Genomic DNA, 16,067 nt, shown 5'->3' on the forward strand with positions numbered 1-16,067 from the left:
GGTGAGGGTGAGGGGGTGAGGGGGTGAGGGGTTGAGGGTGAGGGGGTGAGGGTGAGGGGTTGAGGGTGAGGGGTTGAGGGTGAGTGAGGGTGAGGGTGAGTGAGGGTGAGGGTGAGGGTGAGTGAGGGTGAGTGTGAGTGAGGGTGAGGGTGAGTGAGGGTGAGGGTGAGTGAGGGTGAGTGAGGGTGAGGGTGAGTGAGGGTGAGGGTGAGTGAGGGTGAGGGTGAGTGAGGGGTTGAGGGTGGGTGAGGGTGAGTGAGGGTGAGGGTGAATGAGGGTGAGTGAAGGTGAGGGTGGGTGAGGGTGAGGGGTTGAGGGTGAGGGGTTGAGGGTGAGGGGTTGAGGGTGCGGGGTTGAGGGTGCGGGGTTGAGGGTGCGGGGTTGAGGGTGAGGGGGTGAGGGGTTGAGGGTGAGGGGTTGAGGGTGAGGGGTTGAGGGTGAGGGTGAGGGTGAGGGGTTGAGGGGTTGAGGGGTTGAGGGTGCGGGGTTGAGGGTGCGGGGTTGAGGGTGCGGGGTTGAGGGTGCGGGGGTGAGGGGTTGAGGGTGAGGGGTTGAGGGTGAGGGGTTGAGGGTGAGGGGGTGAGTGTGAGGGTGAGTGAGTGTGAGGGTGAGGGGTGAGGGGTTGAGGGTGAGGGGGTGAGTGAGGGGTTGAGGGTGAGGGGGTGAGGGGTTGGGGGTGAGGGGTTGAGGGTGAGGGGTTGAGGGGTTGAGGGTGAGGGGTTGAGGGGTTGAGGGTGAGGGGTTGAGGGTGAGGGTGAGGGGTTGAGGGTGAGTGAGGGTGAGGGGTTGAGGGTGAGTGAGGGTGAGGGTGAGTGAGGGTGAGGGTGAGTGAGGGTGAGTGAGGGTGAGGGTGAGTGAGGGTGAGGGTGAGTGAGGGTGAGGGTGAGTGAGGGTGAGTGAGGGTGAGGGTGAGTGAGGGGTTGAGGGTGGGTGAGGGTGAATGAGGGTGAGTGAGGGTGAGGGTGGGTGAGGGTGAGGGGTTGAGGGTGAGGGGTTGAGGGGGTGAGGGGTTGAGGGTGAGGGGTTGAGGGTGAGGGGTGGGGGTGAGGGGTGAGGTGAGGGGTGAGGGTGAGGGGGTGAGGGTGATGGGGTGGGGTGAGGGGGTGAGGGGGTTGAGGGTGAGGGGTGAGGGGGTGAGGGTGAGTGGGGTGAGGGTGAGGGGTTGAGGGTGAGGGGTTGAGGGTGAGGGGTTGAGGGTGGGGAGGGTGGGTGAGGGTGGGGGGGTGAGGGTTGAGGGGTGAGGTGGTGAGGGTGAGGGGTGGGGTGAGTGGGGTGAGGGGTGAGGGTGAGTGAGGGTGGAGGGTGAGTGAGGGTGAGGTGGTGGAGGGTGGGGGTGAGGGTGGAGTGGGGTGAGGGTGGGGTGGGGTGAGGGTGAGTGAGGGGGGGTGGGTGAGGGTGAGTGGTGAGGGTGAGGGTGAGTGAGGGTGAGGGGTGAGTGAGGGTGAGGGTGAGGTGGTGAGGGTGGGTGAGGGTGAGTGAGGGGGTGAGGGTGGGGTGAGGGTGGTGAGGGGGGTGAGGGGTGAGGTGGTGAGGGTGAGGGGGGTGGGGGTGAGGGTGGGAGGGGTGGAGGGTGAGGTGGGTGTGGGTTGAGGGTGAGGGGGTGAGGGTGAGGGGTTGAGGGTGAGGGGTTGAGGGTGAGGGGTTGAGGGTGAGGGGTTGAGGGTGCGGGGTGAGGGGTTGAGGGTGCGGGGTTGAGGGTGAGGGGGTGAGGGGTTGAGGGTGAGGGGTTGAGGGTGAGGGGTGAGGGTGAGGGTGAGGGGGTGAGGGGTTGAGGGTGCGGGGTTGAGGGTGAGGGGGTGAGGGGTTGAGGGTGAGGGGTTGAGGGTGAGGGGGTGAGGGGGTGAGGGTGAGGGGTTGAGGGTGAGGGGTTGAGGGTGAGGGTGAGGGGGTGAGGGGTGAGGGGTTGAGGGTGCGGGGTTGAGGGTGAGGGGTTGAGGGTGAGGGGTTGAGGGTGAGGGGTTGAGGGTGAGGGGTTGAGGGTGAGGGGTTGAGGGTGAGGGTGAGGGGTTGAGGGTGAGGGGTTGAGGGTGAGGGGTTGAGGGTGAGGGGTTGAGGGTGAGTGAGGGTGAGGGGTTGAGGGTGAGGGGTTGAGGGTGAGGGTGAGGGGTTGAGGGTGAGTGAGTGTGAGGGTGAGTGAGTGTGAGGGTGAGGGGGGCACACGTCCTAACAAAGAAGCAAAGCAAACAGCCGGAGAAGAGAGAAAACGGCAGGAATCGAAGTAAAGAGGAGGATGCAAGGAGAGGTACAGAGGGAGTTAGCATAAAAGGAGACACGGCCGGCGGCCTTGAAACTGAAAGTACGGCCGGCCGGCCGTGAATAATTAGGGGATGAGCGCACGCTGAGAAGCTGCCTTTGATGTGGTAATGCGAGGCAGGCAGGCAGGCGGCTGGTGGCATTGTGCACGCGCTTTTTAGGGCTTGCGCTTGCGCAATGACCTAAAAAGCACATGCACTTCAAGAAATCGCCAGTGGAATCGTGCTTGGGTAAACGCTGTTTAAGCCCCTATAGAGCTTCGCCAGCTATGCGCATGCGCACAGCAGGCGAGCCCTAAAAAGAGAGGGGTGGATTGATGGGAGGGCGTAACCATACTGAACTACCTCTAAAATCCACTGGTAACAGGCTAACAGCAAGCAAAGGGGGAAGATAAAAACAAACTCGCCCTCTACCATCAGCATACGACTGATGAAGGGGAACTGAGTGATTTGGCAGCACTTGCAGCAGGTGATGCAGAAAAGGACTGCTGCCCTTGCCGATGGACCCCATCTCTGTCACCACTTTATCCACTGCAGCCCCCGAAAAGGCTGAACGGCCTGTTGGACAGGTTACAAGTGCTGTCTCTGGTGAGCCGTAAGGCCCTTCAAGTGGGCCCAGAATTTTCAGTGCTACTGGTTAAATTGGTGGACCTAAGACAACACACCCAAGAAGCAAGCCATACCTTAACTATCTTTCAAGCGCTCTAAGTCTGCGTCAGCCTTCTCTCCAAATATCCTGGAGCCATCAAAAGACATATCCATCAAGGACGTCTATGTGTCACCATAAAAACCTACAGTCATTGTGCCAGACCACTTCACTGGGTCCCATTGCACGGTCAATGTAGTTGTGTACTGTCTGAGTAAATTAATTTCTGAAATCATCTAGGTAGGAGGTGCAAGATCCCGTTCGCCATATTCCAGAGTGCAAGAGCGTACCAGCCCTAAATCAAATAACATTAATCCATCTCGGAGCCAGACTCGCAGTGGAGAATACTCTTTCCCAGTGTGTCAAACTCATGAAAGCATTTGTGTTTACCTTACTGGCAGACACCTGTATAATTAGTCATTTGGGGTATTGCATATGTTGTGCCAGAACGGCCGGCTCCCATTGGGTAGGCTGCGACGCCAAGCAATAGATTGACGCAGGGGCAGTATTGGGCAAGGTTTAAACCAAAAAGCCATCAAGCCTCTGTTAGGGCCTCAATGAATGGCCGTTACACTCTGGGTTATGGTATGGTGATTTAATATTGTGATATTGGTCGAGTGCGAGCCAAACTCAGCTTCTGATCCGAATTTGGTGTTATGTTCAGATATTCTTGCCTTGACCTTTAATTTCATATTGGGCTTACCAGAGGATCACAACTGAAACTTGGATCTGGAGCAGGCCTGGCACTTCAAGCTTGACCAACCTCAATTTTTGTTTTCGGTGACGTACAGCTTCATTCTCCCTGGTGACCGACAAGTTTATCATGGAGCACTTGTCATAGGACTTCGAGTCATGCTTAGAACCTAAGCAGCCAAGGCAGACTTTGTGTGGCTCAGTGACTGACATCTGTTTTCAGCAGGAGTGGCACCGTTCAAAGACTGTAGTCCTCGACGAGGACATTTTCCTTATGTCATACATGGTTTTCGGGAGTAGGTGAACCTTGACAAAATGTTTAGGAGAGGAGCTCCATATATGAATTGGACAGTGGATAAACAAAAGAACTGAGGTATCGGCACAGGGATGGGGCGTATTTACAGCTCAGTGTCATCACTTCCGGAGAGAGGATGGAGCCGCCGTGGAGTCTGTTAGCACCACCTGCCGGTATGTGGAAACTGTTGCAGGAAAATTTCCAGATCCAGTCTGGTGCCTTGAGGAATTCAAAAAGTCAGGAAGCAAATGTGAAAGACTAGAGCATGAAACAGCTAAGGGACACAATTGACCTATCAAATATAGGTCTCTCAGATTGAGAGGCTCATAAGTGATTTAACAAGGCTTTGCTAAAAGTATGGCACCAGCTTGATGTTAAGGTAGGTTTGACCTTGGGTTTGACCTTGCCTGATGCATTTCAAATCGGGACAACCTCAAATCTAGTCTAGACTAGATGAAAGGAGACCTGACCATTATTGATGAAAAAGGCAGCTATAAATCCATCATGCACAATTTTGAAAAGAGTGAAATTAAATTGTTCATATTCGCACAGAGAGGTGACTAAGGACCTGGACAATATTATCTGGGACCAAATATGGAGCAAAACAAGAGACAACCCCTATCTTTGTACAAAACAGATTGCACACCTACTAGTAAGTATGTAAGAGATCTACGGTTCTCTTCTAAACCAGCAACAATTTTGGAAACTGACACCAAATTCAAAACATTCTACTGCTCTTACAACTGGAGTATGTTTGCCTTTGATGACAGTGCCTGAATTATAGCTCTAAGAGAAGCTGGCACTTGTTATTGAGGCGATCGCCAGATTCCAGATGCCAACAGAGCCTATATTAATTGGGGTTATGCTTCTGTAAAGGGAAGATTCCTACAGCGCAATGAGATGCAAAACCAATCTACTTCATTCTAATGTGAGCAATTCATGTGGTTGTAGGATTGTGGAAAACCAGGGCTTCTGCTAAAGCACAATAACTGGAACTTGAAGATTAGCAGTGCACTCAAATGTGAAAAAAAATTTACATTCAGATCTGAGAAATGTTATACAAAACGGAAGCACAGGCAATACATATGCAAGTAGACTATGCTCCATGGATATCCTAAGGATTTGCATGGGGACTTGATACAAAAAAAATACTTAACTCTGAAAAAAAATAATCAATATTTTCAAATGAAAAGATGCAGTGTGTGTGTGTGTGTGTGTGTGGGTGTGCGTGCGTGTGTGCATCTGTGTGTGTGCACACTTTTGTACAGATCTGGAATTTAATTATGAGATCAAATGGCACTCACGGTAACATGTCCTGTAAACTTAAAAGCAAACATATACTCTTAGTAAATTTTTAAAAGACGTTCTACTTAATCGATATTAAAACAATATATTGATATACTGCTGATGATAAAAAAGCAGCATTAATAGAATGATTTTATGCTGTTAAATTATCTTTCAGTTTAGGATTTATTCTCTTCCCATGACTAGAATATGTGAATCAGCAGCAGGAAAAAAGCACAGTCATTCTTTTTTAATACAACTTTCAATAATCCTAGAACTGGCCCACATGAATAAGTTATGAATAATGTTTTGTAATCTATCCCCCGGGTGATAATTTTCGTTATTCTACAATTACTCAACCATCTTTTATATTTTATGATCTTTTTTGCTGCTGGAGTCCCAAAACACTTATAGATATTTCATACACCTATTAACTTCCATCAGTCTCTTGTCTTCGCATTGTCTTTAACACTACATCCCACACCAAAGGCCAGCATTTATGCCGTTTTACTTGAAACTCTTCTGATGGTGTGACCTTTTCTTCAAGCTCTCAGCTAATCCACATCCTCATTCAGGTGGACAAAAACATGTTGGTATGGTTCACTGGTCAACTGTCATATTTCTGCTTCAAAAACACTGCAAGATAGATTTATTTTCAACGATTTTCACTGTCTTCGAATTTTCAGCTTCACAGTTGCATAAAGCGTTAACATGTAATCTCTCTGTTATCTTGGTAAATTGTTGTGATGTAAATTTTTGGCCATCTCAAGAATATTTAATAAAATCTTAGACAAAAAAATGACTCTCAGTCATACAATAATTTCCTCCCTTCATCTCTAAGCTCACCTGACCCATACACAATGCCTTCCTACCAGGTAATTTGCATTATGTGTTAAATAAAGGATTCAAACTTACCTTCTCGTAAGGACAATACTGGTACTTCTTAATTGGACTCGTACAAATGAACACATCAGTGCTAAGGAAGAGATAATGAAATAACATTAGAAATGTGTAATATCATTGACTTTTAAATTCATTCACATCCTGTGCTATGACCCAGTTGTGATATGTCCTGGTGGCCTTGAGGAGCCCAGGTTCAATATGGCTCTCTCCCAGATCTCATGTTTGGTAAGCCTCCCACTCAAAATTCAAACAAGCTGTGAGGAGGTATATGTATTACTGTTGTTTTCCATATTAGCTTTAGAGACGTCACCTCTTGACCACTCCAGAGCTTTACAAGTCCCTGGAAAAACGAGTGGGTATAAAAATGTGGAGTACAGAAACCTCGCCCATCCTCTTTTTCTGTACTCCACATTTGTATGCCCTTCCTAGCCTTCACCCCCTCATCTTACCAGGGACTTGTGGAGCTCTGGAGTAGTCCAAAGGTGATGTGTCACCTCACCAAGTCATATTGTGAAGCCAATGCCACACTGTAACCATCAACAAAATCCCGTTCTCGTGTATTGATAATCAAGTTACTTACCTTCACTAATGCTCTTTCTGGTGGATAGATTATCTAACAGCAGATTCTTCACGTTCAGAACAATCCCAGATTCTCGACTGGATCTGGAATTCTTTAAAGCAGTAGCTCCTGCGTGCCACCAGGTGGCACCGTCGTACTCCACAGTGACCTTGCAATAACCTCGTGTCTCCCTGAAAGGTAAAATGAGCCTCTCTGCAAGCTTGGCTTTAAAGGAAGTCATTCTTGGCGAATGTGGGCACTGACGCCCACTCCAGATGATATGGGCATGTATGCCTTCTGAAGGTTTCTTCTTGTTTAGAGCGCAGAACTTCTTTATGCATGGGGCACTCCACCTCAACCAAATCCTCTTTAATACAGCTTTTCCATTTTTGGCACCACAACCCCCACTAAAATCCTATCAGGGACTCTGCCAAAATATTGAGGAAACAATATTGTGATGCCAGAATATCATGTCATAAATGGTGCCAACTCAAAAATATTTAGTTTGGGATAGACTAGAGAAGGTATGAGTATCTTTTTAGGTATACAATATTGTTGTTTCAAATATCTTTGTACAGGACCACGGCTGCGGGCACAAACATTGAGACATTGGGGATAGCCTGGTTGGGACTGCAGGCCAAGAGATACCCCCCATGGGGTCCATAGAGACTGCCATCCGGCAATGGGCTCGGATGGGAGGGAGCGAAATTGTGTTTGTTTATTGACTGTCTTGATGGGACGAACACCCCCCAAGTGAATATATAGAGTTGTTATGCAGGTTTTGGGGCCACAGGGGCTCTGAAGGTTGGCGAGTTGGGGATGTCACAACCTTAAAAGCAGGGTAGCGGGGTGGGGGTGAGGGATGGGGTAATTTATTAGTTAGCTACAACACTAAAAGAACGTACAATAGGAGCAAACAACAGGTTGACAGTGGAATAGTCAATGTGGGAACGTATGACCAATATAAAAGGAAGGGACACTTGACTCAGAACTTACTCACGCAGGTGGAACATAAATTAAAGATGACCTCATTGAAAGTGTGGTCCTGGAATGTAAACAGACTCAATAGTAAACTTAAAAGGTCAACGGACCTGCAATACATTAAGAGACATGCACCAATGTGGTTCTCCTACAGGAAACACACTTTAAAGTTAACTACTGCAAAGCACTAGATAGATATGGTTACACTTTGTTAGCACACTCAGGATATATATACATCGGAATCCAGAGAGGTGGGAGTTCTTTGTAGAAGGGCATTTTCTTTTATCCAAGGCAAAGTATGGAGAGACATGTTGGGGCGATACGTGGTGGTTAATCGGACCTGAGAGAAGATTTATTCTGTGCTCGGTTTACTCCCCCCATGACTCCAGACCACTACACTAGAGGCCTTGGGTCTCCTGGTATTGCAACTCCCAGAGGGCCGGCTGGTCTTGGGAGGTGACATGAACGACATCTTATCTGCAGAGATGGATGTGGCAAGAAGTGGAATTCCAGAGAGAAACACAGGACGAAATGCAGGTCAGCTTGGGTTTTTCCCGAGGCCATGGGCCTGTGGGGCGTATGGAGGCACCAACACCCAAAACTGAAGCAATATACCCACCTGTCAGCAGTGACCGAAAGCCTGACTCGACTACCTTATTTCACCGCACCCGAGGCTGGGGGAATTCAGAGGCAATACAAATAGCACGAGGTGTGTCAAACCATTCCCCGGAGAAACAAGGCTGAGGGGCCCTTAAAAAGACTACACATTATCCCCGCAAATAGACCCATGTTTTTTAGAGAGGAGGAATTTAGGAAGGATAGGAGGAAATGAGCAAAGCAATTCTTCCAAGGATAATGTGGGATCGGTCGACTCCAAAGTGACCCTCTGGGAGGCCTTTAAAACAGTCCTCAGAGCTCAAGCGAAAACAGGGGCCATCAGGAAGGAAAAACAACTTAAATGCCACACCTTTTGAAGCGAAATAACAGCCCTGGAATCCCCGGCAACAGGGGGGGACTCTCAAACAGCCAAAGAACGACAGCGCCTAAGACTACGCCAAAAGGAATTACGAGACCTACTAGAAGATAGTGCAAGGGCCCAGGCATTAGCCATGCAGCATAAGCTATATGACGTGGGGGACAAGGCGAATAAACTACTAGCCATGTTAAACAGAAGAAGGATCCATGGGGGATGGATCCCAGGACTGGTAGATGAAGAGGGAGGCAGATATGAAACAGGGACACAAGGGGCGGAGAAATTTGCTGCGTATTATGAGGAAATCTACACATCCTTGTCAGCAAATGCGGAGAAGGACTGTAGTGACTTTGCTTTGCCACGGCTAAGAGTGGAGGATAGAGAGATGCTTGAGGGCAAGCTGACAATTGACAAAATAAAGGCAGCGTCCCGTGCCATGCAGTTGGGCAAAACAGAGGGGCCTAACGGTTTCCCAGTGGAAATTTATAAATCTGTGCTAAATGAAACAGCAGAGCACATGCTGGGTATGCTGGAGAGACAAAATAAGACAAAAAACTGCTGTTGGATCAACAGACCGCGGCAGTAGTGGTCATACCAAAAGCAGGTAAACCATCAACGGAGTGTGGGTCATATAGACCAATCTCACTGCTTACTTATGAGGTAACAGTCCTGGCAAAACTCCTGTCCCTGGGTCTGGCCCGAGTGATTACCTCGCTTATACACCCGGATCAATCAAGGTTCATGCCACACAGAGGAACTAGACTGAACCTCCGGAGACTGTTCAGGGTCCTACATTTAACCGAGGAAAACCCCGAGGACCAGTCTACCTTCCTTTCCCTAGACGCTAGGATGGCCTTTGATAGTGTGGAATGAAACTATCTCTTTGAAGTCTTAGATCTGTTTGGTATGGGGCCCAAATTCATAGGGTGGGTTAAACTTCACTACCAACAACCATTGGCCAGAATGCGACTCAATGCCACAGTGTCTCGAGAGTTCGCTTTACAAAGAAGGACAAGACAAGGTTGCCCACTGTACCCAATTTTATTTGCTTCGGCCCTGGGGCCATTGGCGGCATGGATAGGTGAAGACCCATTAATCTGGGGATAACAATCGGGGAGAAGTGGGAAGAACAGATATCGATATATGCAGATGATATCCTCCTAAATGTTAAGAAACCGAGAGAAAAGGTAGACAAAATACTACAAATATTTCGCATTTACGGAGAATGCTAAGGGTACCGAATCAACAGGGACAAATCGCTTCTCTTCCCCTTGGCAGGGGGATTCCTGTGTTAACAACCAGCAGGAAGATGCATCAAAGAAAATACTGGGAGCAAACGGACAGATTCTCAGAATCTGGCCGTTTGCTCCCGGTATTTTTGAATTTGGGATGCATCATCCCAAATGCAGAAATCGCAATTTAAGGAATCTCTGAATAGCGATTCCTTAAATTGCTCTTGCATTTAAGGAATCCCAAAATGAGATTCCTTAAATGCAATGCATGAAACCCAAAAAAATAGCGAATTCGCTAATAGGGGGAGAAAATTACCATGAAGTTGAACTTCGTGGTAATTTGCTAAAACTTTGAAAAATTCACTTTTGTGCATTTTTCAAAGTTACATGTTGCGCACACACATGCCCTTAGGGCATGTGTGTGTGTAACATTTGTGCACAGGTCCATTTCAGGGGTGCAACAGGGTGTCCTTTGGACAACCTGGAACCCTTGAAATAGCGGAACATTAGCGATTCAGTAATAGCTAATCGCTAATAAGGAATGGCTTTCCCATTCATTCCTATGGGCCTTTAGGCGATTAGCGATTAGCTATTACCGAATCGCTAATAAGGAATGTTTAGGAATCGCTAATAACATTGCGATTCCTACATGCATCCCGTTTTGCGAGTCTTTAATAGAGATTCCTTAAAATTCGCTATTAAGGACTCGCAAAACATAACTTTGATGCATCTGCCAGCAGGTGTGTAGTGCCAATTGTAGAGCAAGGCTTTAAATAACTAAGGATCTATATAACAAAAGATGCCCAGGAGTTCTATCGGAATAATCTGGGCCTGCAACTAGACAGACTCATAACAGACGCCAAACATTGGCAAACCTTGCCTCTAACCATGCGGGCAGTGCAGCGCTGTTCAAAATGATGTCTCTCCCCCAACTGCTGTACGCGATGCAGAAAACACCACATGAGGTGCCCCCAAACTGAAAGATTTATTGTGGGGAGGTTCTGCGTCGTGGATAGCCATGAACAAACTCCAGAGAGGGATTTATGAAGGGGGACTAGCGGTGCCCAACATCCGTGGCTATTATTGGGCAGCCCAACTGGTCACAATAAATGGATGGATGTTCAGAGAAAGGGGCGAACCAGCATACAGGGTGGACAGATCGGCCACGGGCGTTACTATACACTAAGTGAGCAAGGATGAATCTACTAACACACACTCAGACACTGATAAAAGTATGGCACGCAGAAACAAAATATCTGGGAAGGAAAGGCAAACTTACAGGAATGACATCCCTGTGGGAGGGCGACCGCCTTAAGGGAGTATATGATCTGGGGGCTTCACAAAGTGAGAGCTGCTGGGCTTGGAGACTCTGGGGGACGTGTTTAGACGACAGGTATAAATCACATTCACGACCCTACAAACAGAATATGAAATGGGGAATGGGGAATGGCTAAGATATACTCAGTTAGGGCATGCCCAGCGGAGGTAGAACTGTGAGGGGCAGGCTCTGGAGGAAGCCTGTCCTTTAGAAGACAGGAAGCTGACGGAATAGCTACAAGAAAAAAACATTTCCTTGCTGTACAGAAAGATAATCAACAATGCCCCAGACACACTAGGCAGACTGAGGAACACCCGGGAACATGATGTGGGGCACATGGAGGAAGAGGAATGGACAGAGGTTTTACAAGGCCAGAGAGAGGTGGCAATACGCGCAAGGTTCCAATTGATACAACTAAAAGTTCTACATAGAGTGTATTACCGCAGATCAGTGCTGCATCAAATGGGACGTAGTGAAAGCACACACTGTCATAGAGGGTGTGGGTCAGAAGGGACCTTTTACCATTTATTATGGGAATGCCCAATCCTACAGACATATTGGAGGAAAGTAGCTGAGGTAATGGGAGCAGTTGTAGGCATAGAGGTCAGGATGGAGCCAAAATCGTTCCTATTATTGACCTCAGGAGAATAGGACTGGCTGAGACATGTAAGACAGTGGTTGGTATTAGCAGCTGTGGTTGCGAAACGGAATATTGCAAAGAAATTGGGGCCAACTGCCATTCCAAACAGTAGAGGAATGGAAACATTATTTGGATTGGTGTTGACAGGCAGAATGCACGGTGTACAAGAGCAAAGGATATCTGAGGAATAGGGAGAAGATATGAGGGCTTGACAGACTTACAGAGGCTTGTAGGGAGTTCCATGTAATTGAAGGGTCAAAACCAATCGATATCGCTGTAGTAAATATCACTGTTTTGCTCAAGTCTATAACAAAAGGGAATGGCAACACAATATACCTGTTCCTTATATGTACTACTCATTGACGATGTACCAATTAAAAGAGTTTAAAGAAATATACATCTTTGTACAAGGTATAATTTTCCTTAGGAAAGTTGAATGAAATATTGTTTTTAATTAATTTAATATATATTCATTATTGTATTTTTATAATGGTCTCGTATAATAACATGTATATACACACACATACACACGTACGATTGCTTTCTTTTTATAATTAGTAATGATTTTAATATATTTTGTAAATTGTTTACGTATTGTTTTTATTTTTAACAGTATATTTGTATATATTTTATTTTACAAGTACTAAAAATATTTGTATATATTATTTGTAATTATGTTATTTTAAATTGTAATAATTGAAATACATTTCACATAATGATATACATTTTTTGGCAAGATCTTTGCAGTTTGCATAAAAATCTAAAATCTATATTTTTATTCTCAATATTTTTTATGCAACATTGGTATATGGTGTGGTGATATTTTTGCCTCCAATATTATAGCACACAGACGTAGATCATCAACACAATATTTTTTCCATGCGTTAAAGGTCTCTAGGGATTAAGCCAATGGGAGTTACTTCTCATCTTTTGAGGGGTGTGGCAAAGAGAAAAATGCTGAAAGGGTAATGGATTGTCAAGTGAAAGTTATATACCAATTTATTCAGAAAGACAGAGCATTTCTGCAGCACCAATTTGTCGGAAAAGAACATAGTGTAAAGACACTGCACTGAAACCTCCTGCAGTTCACTGACACAAGGTGCAGAAGTAAGAGCAAAAAGAAAAAATGACATGATGGTCAGATGCCTCAAGAATCAGTGGTGCATGGGTTCACAGGACGTGCACATGAGAAATGTGAGGACCAAATTAAGATCCCATTGAGGCATGATCAAGGGTTTGGGGGAACCTAGTGTCAGCCTTTCAGAAAATGTATCACAACTGGTGACTTAAACAAGGAAGGCGGATCTGGCAAACATATAAAAGCTGTATTGGCTGGCTTATACCCTTCAAGGTGACCCACTGAAAAGCCGTGATGGGCTACCAAAAAACAAACAATTACACATCTGATAACTTGGCCTCTGAGAGATCAAGGCTAGGCCACAAACTTCTCACATCACCCTGAATAAATGAAATTAGTCAAGGGGCATCTGGCTGCAAGGATCAGATACACCACTTCAGATGGCAAATCAAAATTGCCTATTTGTCGCAGTTCAATATCTATGCCTGAAGGCATACATTGTGAAGATTTGGTTGCAGAATCTTACACTGTTGCTGAGACAAGAGATTCTCCCGAAAGGGGTAGCTGGATTGGAGGGCAAATGTTCAGTCTCAAGAGATTTGGGTACCACACTCTCCTGACCCAATATACGGTTGAGATGACTAGGGCCCAGTATGTCGTGACTTTGTTCAGGACTGGAAGCAGAAGAGGTAGGAATGCATACAGGCAAAATGCCTAATGACCTTCCTGGGGGAAACTCCAGAGCGTAATGGTCTCAAGACTGCACGTTTTCAGATGTGGCGAAATGATCCAGTTAGGGCATGCCCACTGGTGGAAGATATGCTGAGTCACCCCCGGGATGAAGGCGCCATCCATGATCTCCCAGAGAACGCTTCCTCAGTTTGTCTGCTATGGCTATCAGAGACCATAGGCAGGTGCTTACTGCTGATCCAGCCTCCTCCTTGTTGCAGTTCTACATGGCGTCCTTGCTGTCTGAGAAAACCTGCATCAACTTCACTTTGATGATTGGGAGGAAGGCTTTGAGGGCCAGCTTCCTAGTCCGAAGCTCCAACAGGCTGATGTGGAGCTGGTGCTTAACTAAAAACCATAGACCCTTGATTTGCACCTCTCCGACCTCCCAACCCAATGATGGCTCATCCCTCACTACTCTCAGCACTGGGCAGGATAAGGAGAGCAGCCTTCCACAAACTGGTATCTGCAGACCACCAATTAAATACAGATGATGTAGGACAGACTGCCCAGTACTGGGCCAACTGAAACTGAAAGTTCCACTGTAGAGTATGCACATGCCATCTGGCAAAAGGAACAAGAAGGATGCACAAGGTTTAGAGCCCAAAAAGCCTTAGAACCATCCTCACAAATCAAGGATTGCACCGAAACATCAGGGATATATCCTGAAAGTCCTAGACTTACTGTGGTGGTGAAAAGGGCCTGAATGCCAAGACAACCACTATAAAGGGAATCCTCTGTAAGTGTGTCAGGTGAGATTTGAGTACACCAATTGAAAGCACAAGGATGAATGAAGGGCAACTGTTATCTGGAAATGGTCTGCAACTGCAGCAAGCCCATCTTGAGCAGCCAGTCGCCAAGGTACAGGAACACATGCATCCCTAATTGCCAAAGAGAAGCTGTGACCATTGCAATGGCCTATTTCTGACTCAGGTGCTCTCTCAATGGCACCAATGGCCAGAAGCAGATTGGGAGAATGGGGTGCCGAAACATTGTTCGGCGCAGATGGAATGAGAAGGGTGGATGAAATGAAAGATAGGTGTGCCCTGAGAACAATCTACAGAATCTATGACATAATATCGACAGACAGAATATCTACATACAAAAATATCGACACAAAAATATCGAAATCAAAAATATCGGAGTCATATCTTCATAAAGGTAAGTACAAAAATATCGAAAAATTAATATCGTAGTACAAAAATATCGAAATAAAAAATATCGTTTTTTTAAATGTATAAATAATAATGTAAAATTAATTTTAAAATACATATAATTTTACAAATATTAAATAAAAACATTAAAACATAATTAAAAAATTAAAACTAATACATATACATTTAAAATAAATTAAAAATGTAATAATTTAATGTAATTTTAATTTTTTTAATTTCATTTAATTGATTTAATTTAAATATAAATTTATTTTATTTTTACCCTGTACGCCTGTACCCCAAAAACCCAAAACTGACCCTGAACCCTAAAAATAACCCTTTACCCAAAAACTGAAAACTGACCCTGAACCCAAAAAATACCCCTTTATTGAAGAACTAAAAACTGACCCTGAACCCTAAAAATACCCCTTTACCCAAAAACTGAAAACTGACCCTGAACCCAAAAAATACCCCTTTATCCAAAAACCCAAAACTGACCCTGAACCCTAAAAATACCCCTTTACCCAAAAACTGAAAACTGACCCTGCACCCAAAAAATACCCCTTTACCCAAAAACTGAAAACTGACCCTGAACCCAAAAAATACCCCTTTACCCAGAAACCCAAAACTGACCCTGAACCCTAAAAATACCCCTTTACCCAAAAACTGAAAACTGACCCTGAACCCAAAAAATACCCCTTTATCCAAGAACTAAAAACTGACCCTGAACCCTAAAAATACCCCTTTACCCAAAAACTGAAAACTGACCCTGAACCCAAAAAATACCCCTTTACCCAAAAACTGAAAACTGACCCTGAACCCAAAAAATACCCCTTTACCCAAAAACTGAAAACTGACCCTGAACACTAAAAATACCCTTTTACCCAAAAACTGAAAACTGACCCTGAACCCTAAAAATACCCCTTAAAAAAACTAAAACATATACAATTTAAAATATTATTATATACTTACCTATACTTACGTTGTAATGGTATGCATTGTAAAACTTGCGTTGTAAAGGTTGTTTCCCCGGTGGATAGCGTAGGGGTAAAAATGTACTATTCACACTCCAGAGGGTGCAACAGTAGGGAAAGCGTTGGATAGCATGGGGGTAAAAATTAATTCCCACACTACTCCCACTTTAACACACAACACACTACACATATAAAAAAGACAATTAATATAAATTTCAATTAATCAATTAATAACAATTGATATTACTAAATTGATGTAATTATAAAAGAACTAAATAGCACATATTAATTACTAATTAATTAACAATAAATACCAAAGAAAATTACAATCTCTTTAATTACTTACATTTAAATAT

The 16,067-nt window shown here is 45.5% G+C and overlaps 1 protein-coding gene across 8 annotated transcripts in view; it reads right to left on the reverse strand.

Moving 5' to 3' along the window:
- The window catches only part of NT5M (5',3'-nucleotidase, mitochondrial), a 401,499-nt gene that overhangs the window by 60,238 nt on the left and 325,194 nt on the right, over positions 1-16,067 (reverse strand). For all 8 annotated transcript variants that reach the window (XM_078665220.1, XM_078665214.1, XM_078665219.1 and 5 more), the window contains one exon: positions 6,086-6,146. In XM_078665220.1, coding sequence (XP_078521346.1) covers positions 6,086-6,146 — 61 coding nt within the window. The remainder of the gene's footprint in view (positions 1-6,085; positions 6,147-16,067) is intronic.

This window comes from Lissotriton helveticus, chromosome 10 (genome assembly GCF_964261635.1).
Source record: "Lissotriton helveticus chromosome 10, aLisHel1.1, whole genome shotgun sequence".
Classification (NCBI taxonomy): Eukaryota; Metazoa; Chordata; class Amphibia; order Caudata; family Salamandridae; genus Lissotriton; species Lissotriton helveticus.